Source organism: Psittacula echo (assembly GCF_963264785.1).
Source record: "Psittacula echo genome assembly, chromosome: 15".
In the NCBI taxonomy this organism is placed as follows: domain Eukaryota; kingdom Metazoa; phylum Chordata; class Aves; order Psittaciformes; family Psittacidae; genus Psittacula; species Psittacula echo.
In genome coordinates this window covers 3816877-3834576 of record NC_137751.1, presented here as the reverse complement: position 1 = coordinate 3834576, position 17700 = coordinate 3816877, and the positions used below count along the sequence as shown (strand labels likewise).

The following is a 17700-nucleotide window of genomic DNA, read 5'->3' as shown; positions in this document are numbered from 1 at the left end:
ACTGTGCCACCTTCTATTGCAATGAGAGTTATGGAGAAGTTATCACCTCTGTTAGTGTCACATAAAATGAGTTGAGAACAAAGCATAGCACAGCAGTGGCTCACGAACAGGGGAAAAGCGAGTTACAAGAATGCTACTTGTGCAGCTTTAGACTGTGACCTAACCCGAGTAACAGGGGTAACAGCCCAGCATCCAACCAGGTCATGTCCCGTGGCTGTGCACTGAATGGGAGGTCTTGTGGCCTGAGAGCCAGGGTTGTATTGGGAAACCATCATAGGACAATAGACAGTTTGGGTTGGAAGGGACCATCAAAGCTTATCCAGTCCAACCCCCTGCAGTGAGCAGGGATATCTTGAACTAGACCAGGTTGCTCAGAATCACATCCAGCCTGGCCTTGAGTGTCTGCTGGGATGATGCTTCCTCCACCTCTATGGGCAGCCTGTGCCAGGGCTTGTAAAGAAGCTGGGTCCTGCCCTGTTGATTCAGTGGCAGCACTGGGAGATGTCCCAGTTCACAGCGCGCTCCATGAGGACACTCTTCTGCTGCAGCTGGGACTTCATGTGAGCTCACCCAGGTTGGCCCCAGCCCATGCCATGGGGACAGTCCCAAGGAGTTCATTAATGCTGTCGCTTTATGGACATACACAGCGTAGCACACAAAATATCTTATTTATTGTGAATTTTGCAAAGACACATTTAAGCAACAAAATATACATTTGTGAACCTTTAGTTTTATACATAACAAATACAATCTGCTACCATAGCAATAAATTAAATGTACATTATTTACAACAGACATAGGCCACCAGGAACTACAAAGCACCGCCTCTCTACATAAAAAATAAACTCTGTCAGATACATTTCTTCGAGATATATTTTCACTCTGTAAACTCTCTTCACATTCTAACGATATAAATCCAGCATTTCCCTTTGCAGGATACACGCAGTGCTACATTCGTTAAAACATAATGCAAGCATGCTCTGGGACAGGGAACAACGGACCCGGCCAGCTCCAGTGAGCAGCAAAGCAACATGAGCACGAGGTGTGACCTGCGGGTGCTGAGTGCTGACCTGCTGCTGGCTTAGAGCAGTTATCAGTGCTCAGCACCTCCTGCAGCCAAGCCAGAGACAGGCAGACACCTCAGCCCCGGTCAACAAGCCCATTCGTGCCAGCGGCCCCTTCCCCTGCCACTCCTAAAGACCCTCAAAGCTCTGGAAAGAAACTGAGTTTGTGCTTCAGATCCCCCCTTTTCGCTCAGAAAAAAAGCACTTTCATGTTGTGCTTCGGTGTAACCCTGTGCTTGGCTCTGTGGGGTATCAAGAGGGTGCAAATACATGCCAAGAGCTTTGCTGAATGAAGCAGCAGCTCCAGCCAGTGCCTGGGCTCACACAGGAGATGCTGGTCATGGGGAGCTGGGTTCCACCTGCCTGCAGCACCAGTACTGTGGAGATGGACCTGGACCCAACCTGCCTCCGCCTCTCACTGGGCTCATGGACTGGCCCAGGCCAAGTACAGCCAGGCTGCTGCAGGAACAGGGGGGGACTGAAACCCCAGCAAGGACGGGAGCAGCCCCCCACAACAGGAGAGACCCCCAACACAGCTGGGGGCTCCCCTGGTTACCCCCAATTGTGTTCCTAAGCCCCTTCTGCTCCCTGTGCAAAGTCACTTTCGAGTCCTATAGAAGTTATGTGTATAACAGTGGGGATCAGAAAGGAAAATGCACTGGCCAATACTGTTAGTGTCAGTTAAGGATCCTTTCTTTTTTTATATATATATTAGATATATATATAAAATCCCTTTTATATATGATATATGTGTGTGTGTCACTTATAAGCACAAAACATTTTGCAGTATATATACAGGAACACCTTCACCCACTGCGGGAAGTGCAAATGCCTGCGAGGTTTAACACAACCACTGGTCAGTCCCAGCACCACCATGGGCTGAAAGGTGCACACCACGCACACGTGGCTGCAGGGAGCACAGGTGGAAACCACACTACAGCCCAGCCAAGACACGAGCTGTATGGCCCAGGGGCTGTAAGGATGCTGCAGCGGGTTTGTGCAGCCATTGCGAGGATGCTGTTGAAAACATCCCAGATCACACAGGAGCCGCTGGCAAAGCCAGTGCCAGACCTCAGCTCCTGGCCCCACTGCCAAGGCAAGGAGAAGCCCCATGCACTGCATCTCTCTCCCTGAAGTTTCACACTGTGCTGCCTGCCTGCAATCCCATTAGAATAGTTCCACAGATCAACAAGGAAAGTCACAGTTTCAAGTAAACAAAACCAAGCAAAACCAAAAATGAAACCGCAGCTGACAGTAGCCACTGCATCTTCGGCTGAAAGATCTCATGGAGATCAACACCCAGGCGAATGACGACGTCTACAGAATCAAGCAACTTCTCAGGGCAAAAAACAAATCCAAGACAAACCCTCAAAGCAAGTCATGGCACCAGTCAGTGTTTCACTGTGCAGCGTGAGAAAACCAGACCAAAAGCTTCTAAGGGGAAGAACTGGGGACAGGTTTGAAAGTGCTACCAAGGCATCGTCAGACAGAAGTGCTAAACAGCAAAGTATGTGGAACCTGAGACATCTAGAGCGAGCTAGGGACCAGGCTAAGCACACGGTGCTTCTCTTCTAAAGAAAACCTCGAGATTTGAACGCTATTTAAATGCAACTCAGTGAAAGCAAGGAGAGTGTCCCCACTGGTGGTTATTGGTGTTTACGAGTCCTACACAGCCCACTTAGTGCCTGTGAAACTGTTCTCTGCCTTCCCACTAAGTTGTTTCCTCCTTTAATCTGGTTCCTCTGCAGCCTTTCCTTTCCAAACGGATAAATGATGTGCACAAGTGGGAGCACCGATAGGAACCAACCATTAAAGTTATCAGATAGTCCCCATGCAGAGCCTCAGGGAGCAGAGCCTGCTCTGTTTGGCTTTGCTCTGGCCCAGGAGATGTGATGGGGAGAAGGGAGGTGATGGGGAGGAGGGAGTTGATGGTTTGCTTCTACAAGCACTTCCCCCAGAGAGCTGCATCCTCCAGGGAGCAGCCATGGTGGCTGCTTTGGGGCTGCTTCTAGGGTTATAGCTCTGCAGGCACCTCCTAAATCTGACTGTGGGGCACTCATGTGCCTCTGGGAGCTCCAGCCGTGTACAGGTAACTTTGGCACCCGAAGTTCTGTGTTCATGAGGAATCATGAACTCAAAGAATTGCTTTCACTTGAGATTGAGAACCTTATTTCATGGAGGGGTTTGCTAAGGTCATGGACAGTGGTATGGGGGAGGGAGCATCTCTGCAGTGTTTCTTTCAGAAACCTGGTAAGGGAAGTCTATGAGCAATGGGAAATTCATGGACAGACCTCAGTAAACTTTGGACAAAGTTCCATAAAGAGCAAAAGGATTTCTTGGCATGTTGAGAGGTATTTTTTGGAAAAGGGCATTCCAGGGAAATCACCTTGCAGAATCCATAACCTCATCTTTTAAAATAAAGAAAAGCACGTTCAGAAGCAGCAGGACAGATTCTGCAAGGGGCGGGGGGGAGCCATCGATGCCATCCAAATCACTGGAATTTTATGCGACCCAACCTATAGGGTAAAGCAGAGCCCACCAGGTGGATTCACTCCGAGTACCAGTGCTGGTATTTAGATACACTACAGCTTTAGCTTTGGTTAACCTTTTCCTGTGCCCGTGCTCAGTTTCAGGCAGGGAGAAAGCAGGGAGGACTTATAAACCATCTCTGGAGCTGGCAAAAAAAGAACACATTAGTCTCAGTCACCAGCTCAGCGCAGGACCGGTTCACATGCGCTCCCCTTGTGCCAGACACTGAGCACGTACGGAGCGAGCGGCTGCATCTGCCCAGCAGTTGTGATGTGGGTCGTGAGCTTAGGGGGAGCCCGGGGGCCTGGGGAGCTGCTGCATCCATGGTGGGGGTTCACCTGGTGGGAAGGTGGCTGGGTCCTGCCGTGGCAGATCCCGGCGCAGAGGTGCAGCGCCCGCGCTTCCCACAGGATGGTGGAGTTTTCCCTTGGTGAAACAGAAATTCTCTGCAAAGAGAACAAAAAAGAGGGTAAAAGTGCTGGAGCACAGAGCCAGAGCGCAGCAAACCCCGTCCTCCTGCACAGAGCGGAGCGCAGCAAACCCCATCCTCCTGCACAGAGCGGAGCGCAGCAAACCCCATCCTCCTGCACAGAGCGGAGCACAGCAAACCCCATCCTCCCGCACAGAGCGGAGCGCAGCAAACCCCATCCTCCTGCACAGAGCGGAGCACAGCAAACCCCATCCTCCTGCACAGAGCGGAGCGCAGCAAACCCCGTCCTCCTGCACAGAGCGGAGCACAGCAAACCCCGTCCCCCTGCAGAGCGGAGCGCAGCAAACCCCGTCCTCCTGCACAGAGCGGAGCGCAGCAAACCCCGTCCTCCTGCACAGAGCGGAGCACAGCAAACCCCGTCCCCCTGCACAGAGCGGAGCGCAGCAAACCCCGTCCTCCTGCACAGAGCGGAGCGCAGCAAACCCCGTCCTCCTGCACAGAGCGGAGCGCAGCAAACCCCGTCCTCCTGCACAGAGCGGAGCGCAGCAAACCCCGTCCTCCTGCACAGAGCGGAGCGCAGCAAACCCCGTCCTCCTACACCGTGGCACTGGTGGTCACAGAGACCTATCTGTCACCAGCCTCTAGTTATTCTTACTCAGTGCTGCCCTCATCTTCCAAGAGCATTTAGGATGCTCTAAGATCGTTCTTGGTCACATATTTAACCATAGGCAGTGCAATTAGCCAGTGTTAGCTACACACACCCCTGCCCACAGATGGGCCGCTCTGCACAGCAGCGCATTCCGGACACTCACCTTGTGCAGGGTCAGGACTCCTCCTGCTAGTGGCTCTGATGAAAGAACAGAGCAGGAGATGAGTTGCAAAGGAAGGGGTGAGAACTCGTGAAACCCCTTCCCCACCCTCACCCTGGCCCTGCCCAGGCTCTGCCCCACAAAAGGGGACGGGCAGGATGCGGCCACGCTGCACCCCATCCTGCCAGAGCCACCAGCACCTACCGAGCTGGAGCTGCTGTGGCTGAGCTTGTCAAAGCGAAACTTGAGGTTTGAGCGGGGAGAGTTCTTGTTCTTTATATCTGTTGGCGGGAGGGGGAGAGCAAAGAGGAAAAGCCATCAATGTGAGCAGGAATATCCGCGGAAGCACAGTGCTGACTGGCACCCACCAGCCAGGAGCTTCAATAAACCGCCGCCACTGCTACCAATATTGAGTCTGTTTTGGCTGAATGTTTGGCAAAATCTGTACATTAAATGTTTTTGATGGAACAAATTGAGGCTTAATTACATTTCACAGTCTTTCTACTGGAAATGCCACTGAAAAGGCTATGAGAAATGACTGATCCATATAATGTATGGGTGGATTTTCATGTTCTTGGCAGGAAAAATACAAAATAAACACTTTAAACATTAGAAGGGGCTGGTTTGATAGTTCAGAAAATCATTAATGAATAAGGAGGAGGACCTGTGGGGTGCTGAGACACAAAAAGCCAGACAGACCGCACTCTGCAGCCCGGCTTTCCCCATGTTGTTCCAATTACAGAGCTGCTCAGGGTGGGATTGTGCCTCCCCGGCTGTTTCACAAACAGCTCTGATGTTCCAAGCATCATTCCATTTGAGTGGTGGTGGCTCAGCAGTGCTCTGCCCATGGGGATCTGAGGGAAGGGGCGAGCACTGCTGGCATCCCCAGCCCATTAACACAGGATGCACCTGCAAAAGGCCATTCGTGCCAGCTCTACCCTGTTGCACATGGTCCGGCTGGGATGGATGGAGCCAGTGGTTGGTTGGCAGTGGGGTGATGGAGCCAGGACCAGGGAAAGCTGCTTGTTTATTAAATAAGGAGTGAGTCACGGCTGGGTCCTTGGAGACACTGAGTTTCCACGACTACTGCACATGCCCGTCGGGGAGAAGGGAGGAAACAAAGCCACAGCAAAAGCCACCTCAGTGCTCTCATTTAAAAGGGAAACAAATTCCCATGGAAATGCAGAATAAAGCACATGGGGCCACCTCTCCAGAACAGCCCATCAGAATCAGGGTTTAGGGATGAGCCAGGGCTTGTGCTGCATCCCATATGGGGTGTCCATCCTGCCAGGGTGAGTGTGCCCACTGCTTCACCCCATCACCTTCAACAGCAGCCTGCAGCTCAGGCAAGCCTGGGAAGGGATTCTCCATCCCAGAGCCACAGACCCCATCCTGGCGCTGCAAACCCCATCTCTGGAAGACCCAGGAGCTTCCAGGGGCTCCAGGAGTGAAGGCAGTGCCGGTGCTGCCCATGACCCACCTGTGGGGCTCCTGCTCATGATGACGGGGGTGGCCGCAGCCGCTGCACTGGGGCTCTCGCTGCCGGGCGAGGCGCCGTACACAAACACATCCTGCTTGAACGGTGATGCTGTGGAGGGCTGGCTCCCCTGCACCGGAGAGACCATGGCTGCAACCCTGCCACTGAGCCCCGTCACCTGCCCACCCATGGAGAGCAACCTCCTGGCCCCGTGTGCTGAGCACCATCCAGGGCATGCCAGGGCTCATGGGGTTTCCCACCCAACTCTCCTCCTCCCTGAACATGGGAACAGGGTTAAACCGCTTGATGCAAGTGAGGTAGAGGCACCCGGGGGCACTGCCTGCACACAGAGACCGCCCAGGGGTCTGCAGGCAGGAAGGTCAGGGCCATGTGGAGCTGCGGGTCCCAATTCTGAACACGCTGCAGTGGGCTCGGTGCCTACCACGCTGTCGTACTCCTCCAGGGTCTCGCTCTCCCCCGCCGTGCTGCTGAAGCTGCTGGTGCTCGAGGAGGAGCGGGAGATGTTCGTCCTCCCGTTCTCTTTCAGCTTAATAAATGGCCTGGGAAGAGGCAAAACAAAGCGAAGGGCACGCGCTTGTCACTCGGGAAACTGTGTCCTCCGGCTACGAGAGCGGGGACAGAGCCTCCTGCGCACCCTGGAGCAGAGCAGCTCCATAGGGATGAATGAGTGGGGTGCTTCTGTAAACAACCACTTCCAAAAGCACGGAGCACAGCAGTTGGTGGGAGCTGCCAGCTGAAACCCCAGGGTCAGGCTGAGCTCCCTGCTCAACCCCTGCCGTGAGGATTTAGCAGCCCCTGTCAAATGCTGCTCTTTGCTCTTTTCAGCTATTTCCAGCCCATACAGGAGCTGTGCTCATGAATCACCAGAATCTGGTTTTTCCCCTCCCTGAATTTCAAACTTATTTACAGTGAAAACTAGAGACATTTTTGTTTGACAGAGCCCCCAGTGGCCTGTCGGGCTGCAGCTCCCCCCGCCTCACCTGTCCTTGTTGGGGCATATTTCAGGGGAGCTGGGGTTGGACGAGGTCTCAGACTTCATCTCTTGGGAAGAATGTCCCAAATCTGGTGTCTTCTGGGCACCAGAAACACTGTCACTGGGGGCACAGAGAGACAGGTTGCATGAGTTACACAAGAGACTTAAAAAGCATGGTCAAATTATACTTCCTAACACCAAACGCTAAACTGAAGGAGTGACAGATGCTTGCTGGGTACCACCACTGCGATTTAAATCAGAGGGAAGGGATCCAAGACACAATTCCCCAAACACGGCAAAAGCAGCTCTCGTTGTTGCCTTGTGTGGGAGGGGGAGGCTGAGCACCAGGCGAGGCTCCCAGCACCCACCAACAGCTTCTCTGATGTTTAAGGTGCAATAGGGGTTTCTATCCTCAGTGGCAGGCGATGTCACACTCACCACCTCGTCCTGGTCTCCACCTGGCTCTCGGACCCCGTGTGCAGGCGAGGGAACAGCCCCGAGCGGCGCTTGATGGGGCTCCTGGACTGGTTCTTGGCTGCAGCTGCTGGAACTGGGGGCTGAAAGCACAGAGCAGGCCAGGTTGGAGAGCAAGGCTCCTTCCTACAGGCCGAGACGACCGAACATCCTATGGGGAATTACGGTGCCTGCAGTTCTCATCTAGAAACATGTAACACCAGGACCTCTGTGTGTTGGGCTGAAAGCCCCAGGAAGCTCCTCTTCAATTCTCCCACAAAACAAGCCCAACTTGACCAAAGCACTGATAAAATCACGCTGTGATCAGTGACCTCCTCGCCCTCACACTCGCTGCCCATGCAGGGACAGCCAGACCCTGTCAGCACGTGCAGTGCCCCGCCAGGCCAGGAGGGACGAACAGAGGGACAGCGGGACAAGGGGACAGCAGCCGCACTCACCGAGAAGGTGGTCTTGGTCACCTCGCCGCTGTTGTGTGCGATGCCACCGCTGAGGCTGCCCGGGATGCCGCTGCCGTGGTGCTTCTTCTGGCTGCCCACCATTGTCTCCATGGAGTGGCTGCGCACCCGGATGGCTCTCTGTGCCAGAGGGGACAGGGGACAGCAGGTCACCACCACCCTGACCCCAAAGCCCCTGCCTGGCCCCACATCTGCCCCAGGAGCATCAAAGACCTGCCTGGTCCCCAAGCACCAGCACACACCAACAGTAACCTGGCAGGCAACAGCAGCCACACTGCACTGCACAGCCCAAGGACAAGGCACCACAGGGCTCTGGGAGCCCCACAGCCACCATGAGAACAGATTTTCCTCCATTGCCTCTGTGACACCACATATGAGAGCCAAGGACTTCAGCTCTGGGACTGGAGAAGCAGATGCAAACCCCAGCTTCTGCTCGACCTCCCAAACCCCTCAGCGGGAACAGGGATGCATGCACCCCCTTGTGATTCTCCCTGGACCCGGAGAGGACAGATCCAACACAGAGCCTCCTGCCTGCACCTCTCCTGCATGCTGATGGACTCTCCAACCCAGCCCGAAACATCCCCAGAGCTGGAGGCTGCCCAGCTGCACAGCAGCACTTCTGCTCTCAGCATGCTCATGCTTGAAAACCACATTCAGCCTGAAGCTCTGCTGCTGCTGGTTTGGCCCATCCGTCTCTGTATGAGACCTGGAGACAGCATCACCCCCACAGCAGCCACAGACTCTCCCTGCTCCTTCCATCTTCATTTCTCCCAGTCAAGCAGCCCCTTCCCTCACCCTTCACATCAGCCACGATCCCCTGGGATCTGAGCACTTTCCTCCAGCCTGCCCTTATCTGAGCCACGTCACCAAGTCTGGGCACAGCTTCTGCTGCAGCCCCACTGCTGAATGTAGCAGAGCATCCACCACTACTGCTGCTCCACAGAATTCCTCCTGCAATTCAATCCTATGGGCAAAGATCCATGTCTTCCTCCCAGCCGCGGCCAAGGGCTGCACTTCCCACACAGCCTGAGCAAACCACAGCCTCTGCTCAGCTGCCCTGGGATATCTGTGTCCATTTTGGCACAGGCTCAGTTGCGCAGGAAGGAGACGCCAAGCACGAGGCCTTGTGCCCTTGTTCCCTCTGGCTGCACTGGATTGCTGGAGCTCCATGGCTGAGGGATGCCCACAGTTGGACATGCCCTGCCCAGGCACAGAGAAGGGGCACCAAGTCCAACCCTCCTCTGTAGCAGAGGCTGGAGATGTGCCAGGCTGGGTCTGCGCATGATGGACTCGCAGTCCCCATGGAGCTCCCTATGTGCCCTGGGACAGGACCAGCAGCCGGGCTCTGTGAGCATCAGCAGCACGAGCTGGAAGAGGGCTGCTGTAACCTGTTTTGACTCAACACTGTTCCAAGTAGAGCTGCACATACTGGAGGCAGAGGCCTTCTGCAGATCCAAACTGGGTGCTTAAACAGGACCTGAGCTATTTTTAAAGGCTTCTCTCAGTTGTTGTCCCAAGCACTTACAAATACGACCACAAGTTCTTCTCAGCGTCTGGCACGCACCAGGAAAAGCAGCAGTGAAATGCACAAGTTATAAAAAATCTATACCCGTATTTTAATTCCTGCAGTCGCCATAGTAACGAGAGCCCAAACCGGACCATGATGCCAATGTGCCAGTTACAGCAAAGTTCCTCATCGCAGCTACTCCCTTTGAATTGTGGCTGCACTCTGCACCATGCCACGGCTACCTCCTCCAGCCCCTGAACCCCAGATCAACGTGAAGGGGTTCAGGAGGAAACAAGCCATCAGGGATGTCTGGAGGTGCCCAGCACTGTCCCTGCTGTGCTGGCTCCAGGGGTTACTGGCCCTGCACTGGGGTGAGAAGGAGCTGCAGCCCCAAATTCCCATTGAGACCCAGCCTGTGCTGGGGATGTGGTCACCAGAACAGCCCCACGCTGTCCCTCCTGCCCGTCCAGTAACAAGCACCAAGCAAGAGTCCATCAGACCGGTTTATTGGGGTCAGCAATTGATACAACTCAGTGTTGGCAGTCAGAAGGAACCAGTCGCTCACTTGGCTGCCAGGCGCTCCAGTGGGTGCTGTGCCCTGCAGCAGGCGGTCTCTGCCTGGCGCTGCGGAGCTCTGCAGGGCACTCAGCACCCCGCTCTCCTGCCCTGAGCAGCCGGTCCCATTGCACAGCCCAGGAAGGGGCTGCAGGCTGGGTCACCGGTGCTACAAGGGTCAGGTCTTGCCCATCCCAGCCCTGGTTCACCACCTCTCCTCTCCCTGCTCACTCTGAAGCACGCGGTGGAGGACATAAGCAAGCAAGCACCCCAGCAGCCCAGCCCAGGCCATGGAGCTCCCCGCCTGCCCCAGCACACCCTGAAATGCCAGGAGAGCAACGTCCACTTTTGTACAGGAAGAACATGCAGAGAATGATTATGTAACATCGTCTCAGCCCCTGAAGTTATTGCTGTGATGTACAACTGCCAGCATCTCCATTTCCCCATGTCTCAAAGCTAAGGGGCACATCTGAGCATCCAGCATCCCTGCAGTGTGGCCAGGAAGTGCTCACCCCTCCCCTGCACCCAGCACAGGATGAGGTGACCCATCTGCCACCCACCAGTGCCCATTGCTCTGTACTGCAGAGGAAACATGCCTGTCCCTGCGCACCCGGGCAGGGATGTGGTGCCCGAGCTCAGAGGCTCTGGTGAACACCCACCCATGGGCGCAGCCTGGATCTACACACACCAGCCCTGACCAGCTCCCCATCACTGCTGCAGCCTCACCAGAGACCTCTGGCAGTGCTCACACCCCAAGACTCAAGTCCCCACTGCTCAGTGGGTCACTCCAACAGCAGCTCAGAGTTTCCTCTACATTATTTTATCTTCTCCAACCCACTCCCCCTTCTCTCCCCTTACACTCACCCAATCCATCCCAGCACACCCAGCACCGTTTCCCTTCTCCCAATCCAGCACCTCCCGTTGTCTTTCCTGTCATAAGCATGACACCAACCACCTCTCACCCACTACTATCCCTGGGCATCCTTTCCCCCATCCTGTCCTGCAGGCGATGTGCCACAGCAAGCCCCAGGGCCAGCCAGCAGCCAGGGGACATGAGCGGGACCTGTGCTGCAGCGATGGACCAAGACCCCTCTGGAGGGTCCTCCTTGTCCCTGCATCCTCCATTAGAATGTGCCTTGCCAGCCCTGGGTGTGTTTAATGCTGCAAGAGACGGGGTTTACCTTGAATGACTCCAGAAAGCCTCCGTGACCCCCGTTCTCCAGCTTGTCCTCCTCAGGCCCCAGCCCCAGCATGGTCTGTGTGTGCCCATGGAGCTCATCGTGGAGGTTGTCCAACAAGGCAGCCCGCGTCCGGTCCTGGGGAGCGAGATCGGGCTCATGGCACCAGCCCATGGGACAGGGGGCAGGGATGCCAGGCAGGAGTGGCAGGAGCGGCCCTGCCGGCAGGGACACGCGGGCAGCGTTACCTCCAGCTTCGCGAACTTGTCGGACTTGCAGCAGGCGTTCTCAGCATTGATGAGCTTGGTCAGCAGGAACTCGCGGAACTCAGGGCTCTGCAGGACACAGAACCACAGTGGAAAACACCCCTGCCATGAGAGCCTCCCTCTCTGCTACGGAGCTGTACTGGCCCCAGACAGAGCTCACAGCACCCTGCGGCCCCTCCAGACATGGAGGCATTGGCTCGGGGCGCCCTCCTGCACTGGCCAGCACCCACACATGGTTATGCCACGGCACAACCCCCAACCCTACCGTAAACCAGAAATCAAAACAAATGTATACACATCCCCGAAGCCATGCAGGCGCTCTTGGAAACATCTCGAAAATACACACGTACTCCTTTTACAGCTTGGAACATGCTTCCTGCCCCAGCTCTTACCTTCTGGAATACCGGTGGGCTCGGCAGGGGCGGGCCGAAGGAAGGGACATCTTCCCGAGCCGTGACCGACACCTGCGGAGCCAAGAGAAGCGTTATTCCAGTGGATGCAGCCGCAGCACAGGAATGTCCCTCTCCTGGGGTCAGCCAGTGTAGGATGGGAGATGCTCAGCCCAGCCCAGGACCTGAGAGCGAAGGAACATACCAGAGCTCCTTCCCAGCCATCCCTCCTGCGCTCGTGAGGGGGTCAACCATACCCAGCTTTTCATGGTTCCTTCCTATTCATTCTGTTTTCATTTGTGTCTCTCTCAGAAACCAGAACAGTGACAGGGTTTATGCCACCTGCCCTTGAGCGATGCGTTAGACAGGTCTGAGCTGTTCTGAGGCTTATTCAAATACTGAGTAGCATCAAAAATCTTTAGCAAATGAGCATGCTACTACACAAGCACATAGTTCATATATGTATGTGCACTCACACGTTATGTAATAGTGTGCACATAAATATACATGTGTGTATATATGCGTGTTTAATATTCACATCCATAAGCTGTGTGGGTATGATTTGGTACAGCACGGCTGGGCAGCCACCTCCTGACCTCGGCCTGAGCTGCTGGAGCAGAACCAGGCTCCTGTGAGCTTCCCCCACCTTGTATGCCGTGTTTTCCGCCTCGGGGTTCTCCACCTGCACCACAATGTAGGCGTGCAAGAAGTTGGAGGCGATCATGTCTGGGACAAACGGCGTGTTCTCTTCTTGGAAGATAATTGCCACGATGTCGTTGCCAATGTGCCTCTTCCTCTGGAGCTACGAGAAAGAGAACATTTGGTGGGTAAAGCCCGGCAGCGCTGCTCCGGCGGCAGCAGACACCAGTGCCGGGTGCTGGCGCAAGGAAGCTCATCCCTTACTTGCTGTGTGTCTCCCTCGGTAAAAGGCAGCTTTGTAGAGACGTGAAACATTATCTCCCTGTCCCTGAACACAGTGTACACGGACTCTGCTCCCGTCTGCCCGTGGCTGACATCCAGACCTCCTCGAAAACTGGAGATGGAGGGAAAGGCAGGGAGAAACCAAGAGATATTAATTGAATGCTTCAGAGAGAGTGCAGCAGCTGCTGAAGGACAGGGAATAGAACCAACTGCCTCATTTGTCTTTGTCTGGTAGCAAGCAAACAGCAGAGAACAAACTGTGCATCATGTACAGTAATGGCACATCACCACCACCCCACAGCCTGCGCAGCGCGGCAGCACCGAGCCAGCGGCTGAGGCTGATCAGCAGCGGTGTCAAGCACTGTGGTGATGGGCTGCCCTCGGCCATCACCACCAGCCGGGGCTCTGCCCGTGCCGTGGCCACTGCAGCAACTGGGCTGGCATCACACCACAACCAAGCCCACAGCACTGGACAGGGCGCACTCCCATACAGAGTGCCCTTGTCTGCGGTGAATGCAGCCGGATTTTCTCTGCAGAAGGAATTTGCTCTCTCTTGGCAGCTTCTATTTCTTTTAACTCCCCCAGCTTTGTCAAACAAGCCAGAGCTATATTTGCTTCTGCTTTGTACATCCCGCTCAGCGGGGAGGTGACTTCTGTTCTTGCACTGTGGATATTTTTACATATGACATGGTCTCTTGCTAACTGTTTGTGTAAAATCAGTCTTTTTATTTAACTTACCCTTTGAAGTCCTGGAGTGTTATGGTGTCTCCCAGAAAACTTAAGAATTTCTTGAAGGCAGCGCTCTCTTCATTATTGCCAAACAACTCCTCCTCTTGGGTCTACAAAAACACAGACAGCATCTTTTGAGAGCCCCAGCTATGCCTGTTTCCAGCAGCCAGTTACTCCTCTGCCACACTACAGGTGGTACAGACACAACCACGGACACCATGAACATGGGGGGCCCCTTACAATTGCACCTTCCACATTTCACCCTTACAATCCAATCTTCCTATCAGTAAAGTGCTGCAGTAACAGAGAAAGGAACCATCCCGCCACAGGTCTGCTTGGTGGTTTCTGCTTGGGCCACCTCTCCCTGCCTGTCCATCCCCTGAAACCTCCTGCCCATCCACACGGTCTCCGGGGGTGCCACCAGCACCTTGTCCCAGGGTGCCACACACAACCACAAGCTGCTCCTCAACAGGCACCATTGTGCTTGCCATGGGCTGGTCACAACCCACCCAGTCATCAAGACACCCAAAGGTGAAGCTGCTGCGAGCAGCTTCTGACCAGCAGCGAGCACCTCAGAATAATGTTCAGGAAACACCAAAATGCAGATGAATTCTCCACTGGAAAATCCAAGTCTTCACGATCCCTCGTGTGCCACATTGCAAAACAACGAGACCCCAATTGTGGCCTTGCATGAGTCACCCTATCCAGAGTAAAATGCAATATGTAGAGATAATTAGAGTGCCTGTCAGAATAATCCTCGGTGAGTTATGACACACAGCTGCCTCTGCACTCCACATCCAGCATTCCCATCTAATGACAGCCTTTCCAGCAAAAGCGTGTCTTCAGAGCCCACAGTCCTCCAAGACAAATGTAACTGTTTCACCGTCTAAACATACATCTGATTAAAATACCATCCTTGCTACAACCCAGTCTCACATCCCCTGCTCCTACAGCAGCCTGTGGGCTGACTTCCGTGCCGAGCTTCCTCAGTCACATCACTTTTCAATGAGCCGGCAAAACATCTGAGCGGTAAGACGCGCTATTGAGGACACCCAGCAACGCGGCGAGCTGCACGCGGCAGGATTAACCCCGCTTGTGAAACAGACACAGGTGCTCCAAGAGGATGGTGCACGGATCCCTCACCTGCCGGAACTTCTGGTAGATCACACCGAACTTGAACGTGTTGTTGACCTCGTGCTCATCGTAAGATACTATCATCTGGGACGCCTGTGGCAAACCAAAATGTGAATTGTTTCATTGATGTGCAAAAGAGCCCCAGAGCAGCTGCGGGATCCTGGAGGAAAGGGGAGAATTAACCCTACCCAACCTTCTCTGCTGAATATGTGACTGACCTGGGGTAAGCGACCTCACCTTGGGGTACAGAACTGGGTTGAACTTCAGCCCAGAAGCATCGTCGCAGAAGGCCTGTGTGCAAGGGGAAAGAGCAATCAGTGCCGGATCCCTGGGTGTGGAGGGGACACCCCTGTCCTGCCACAGCAAGGCTGGCAATGTCTCATAAAGGAGCCAAATCCAGCCTCCGATTGCAGGAGCTGCCCTCTTTGCACCCCCTCAGTGGGATGCTCCGTGGCCTGGTTGGTACCCAATTGAGGACGCAGCAAGACAAGTCCCATGTGTCTCCATAGGTCAAAGGTGCTGCCATTTCCTCACCTCTTCCCCCACAAATCAACCAGTGACTTGACTAGAATCGGTGGGAAACCAGCAGGGACAGTGCATATCACCAGCCACCACGTGCCCCTGGTCCCGACAGCCCAGGCGCTGCTGCCCAACAGCACCCAATGCCATCCAACACCACAGTGACGTGGACTTTGCTGCAGGATTCCCAGCCCAGCCTGGCACTTTACCTTTGCAATCTGGGGGATGCTAGGGAGCTTGCTAAATCCTGCCAGGGGGATCCTTTCATGCAACGTCTTCACCTTGGACCTATTAAAGCAGCAAAAAGAAACAGACATCAGAAAGTGTCTAAGGCAAAGGGATGCAGAGTACAGCCTCCCACAGTGATGCTGCATGGAAAACCATGTTCTGCTGGATTTATTGGGGCTGGTGAGTAAGTAAAGGCTCCATTTGTCTTCTCATCACTGCAGCTCTTAAAATATTCACAGTTTGGAGGGAAGTGACACAACGGTTCAGACACGCTGTGTCTTGTCAGCTTACAGCGGGACAGTGGTAGATGTGACTGGTATTATCCCAGAGAGGATTAATCCCAGAGGGGTTTACACTTGGTTTCAGCAGGTTTAGCGGAAGATCAAAGTCTTGTGTTCCTTATCAGAGGTCAGGCAGTTCCCGTGTTAAAACAGTAAAAGGAGAATGCTGCTGCTTCCCTTCCCATCCCACTCCACCCCATCCCAACCCATTCCTCCCCAAGCCCCTCTTAAGTGGCAGTGGCATGCTGCCAGCCTTTACTATAGAAACAAAACGAGAGGCTCCCAAAGTAAAATATATTGTTAAACAAAGCATACCTGAGTATAATCCTTAGGTATTCGGTGCCATCTGCCTCCTCACACTTAATGGAAAGGATCAGATTCCCAAGGCTGCTGGCTGTACAATAAAAATTTAAGTGATCCTAGAATAGAAACCATCAAAACAGCGTTAGTGGGGAGCAGCCTGCCCATGGCGAGGGCAGCCCCATGCCCAGCTGGAGGTGAGGACTCGATTCCATCCCAACATCCTCCCACCCTCCTCGCCAGGACCAGGGCTTCATCCCTGTGCCCGTGGACCGCGGCACTATGCCCTCAGCCTTGGTCAGATGGAGGAAGGGGATTACAAGCCTGGGAGCAAGAGGGCCATGGCTGTAACCCTCCAGTCCCTGCTATCATTGCAAAGGGGAAAGCTGCAGAATTTGCCCATTTTGCTCGCAATTTTACACTTCCCTTTTATTCTTGGGGGTAATTTTCAGCCAACCACTTGCCATCTGTGCCAGGGCACCCACCTTCCCCAGGAAATGCTTCCTGTAGGCTCTGGCCTCTCCTTTGCACTCCAGCTTGTAGCCGTAGGTGCTGGGGCTGAGGTTCTCCTCCTCGTCCTCGCAGATGCTGCTGTCGGATGAGGTCGGCGTACCAAGGTTTTCCGGGTCTTCGATCCAGTATCCCCCAAACTGGGGCAGGATGATCAGCGGGTACGGGCTGCCCTTCTCCAGGATCTGCAGGAGATGTGCCCGTGAGGGGTCGGGCAGGACTGGGGTGCGGATGTGGGGTGCAGGGCTCATGGCCTCACATCCTGTCCCCCCCACAACAGCTCCCAGCCCTGGCACCAAGGCAAATCCAGCCCCTCTCTGAAAGCAGTTCTCTCTCTGCCAGAAATGGGAATGTGCCACTGAGAAAAAGCAGCAGCTGCAAAGATGGGGAAGAGGAACCTGCTTTGTGCAGCTCCCCTTGGAAACGGGATTCCACCAATTCCCCTGTCTTCAACGGTTTTGGAAAGGCAATCGCCAGAAGGCGCTCAGGGTGATTCAGGGCACCCACCTCATCGATGCTGGGGTACGGGATGTAGTCTTCCTGCAAAAAGGAATCAAAACACCATATATGACCATCTGTTCCCCACCAGACATCCCTTAAGACCACATCCAATGGCTGCTTTGGTCCTTCCCATCCCCACGCCCTGCACTGAGCACCAGGCAGTAACAGAGCACGATGCTCCTGACGGGTGATGGACACCGCCCCGGGAGCCTGGGGACATACGTGGGGACCCCTCAGTGCCCAGGTCAGCAGGAAGGCCCTGGGCAGGACAAGCCTTTCCCCAGGGAGTCTCCATTACCCGTGTAAGCTCTCAGCACTGCAGCCCAGCACAAGGTTTTACACAGCTCATCACTGAAATGCACAGGCTTGGACATAAAGCTGGATTAGAGATTTACCCGCACCACTCCCTCATCTTTGCAGTTCAATCTGTGCCTTGGCTTTCGATAACAT

At 54.5% G+C, this 17700-nt stretch overlaps 1 protein-coding gene across 2 annotated transcripts in view; it reads right to left on the bottom strand.

Annotated features, from left to right (window-relative positions):
• Positions 1 to 649: 649 nt before the first annotated feature.
• RAP1GAP2 (RAP1 GTPase activating protein 2) overlaps positions 650 to 17700 on the bottom strand; it is a 47237-nt gene continuing 30186 nt past the window's right edge. For both annotated transcript variants that reach the window (XM_080629826.1, XM_080629825.1), the window contains 20 exons: positions 17257 to 17289; positions 16725 to 16934; positions 16255 to 16358; positions 15640 to 15718; positions 15149 to 15202; positions 14921 to 15004; positions 13787 to 13887; positions 13031 to 13160; positions 12774 to 12929; positions 12131 to 12202; positions 11721 to 11807; positions 11476 to 11610; positions 8215 to 8352; positions 7742 to 7860; positions 7311 to 7424; positions 6752 to 6869; positions 6313 to 6439; positions 5037 to 5113; positions 4836 to 4870; positions 650 to 4039 (listed from right to left, as the gene is read on the bottom strand). In XM_080629826.1, coding sequence (XP_080485952.1) covers positions 4862 to 4870; positions 5037 to 5113; positions 6313 to 6439; positions 6752 to 6869; positions 7311 to 7424; positions 7742 to 7860; positions 8215 to 8352; positions 11476 to 11610; positions 11721 to 11807; positions 12131 to 12202; positions 12774 to 12929; positions 13031 to 13160; positions 13787 to 13887; positions 14921 to 15004; positions 15149 to 15202; positions 15640 to 15718; positions 16255 to 16358; positions 16725 to 16934; positions 17257 to 17289 — 1947 coding nt within the window. In that variant the 3' untranslated portion in view covers positions 650 to 4039; positions 4836 to 4861. The remainder of the gene's footprint in view (positions 4040 to 4835; positions 4871 to 5036; positions 5114 to 6312; positions 6440 to 6751; positions 6870 to 7310; positions 7425 to 7741; positions 7861 to 8214; positions 8353 to 11475; positions 11611 to 11720; positions 11808 to 12130; positions 12203 to 12773; positions 12930 to 13030; positions 13161 to 13786; positions 13888 to 14920; positions 15005 to 15148; positions 15203 to 15639; positions 15719 to 16254; positions 16359 to 16724; positions 16935 to 17256; positions 17290 to 17700) is intronic.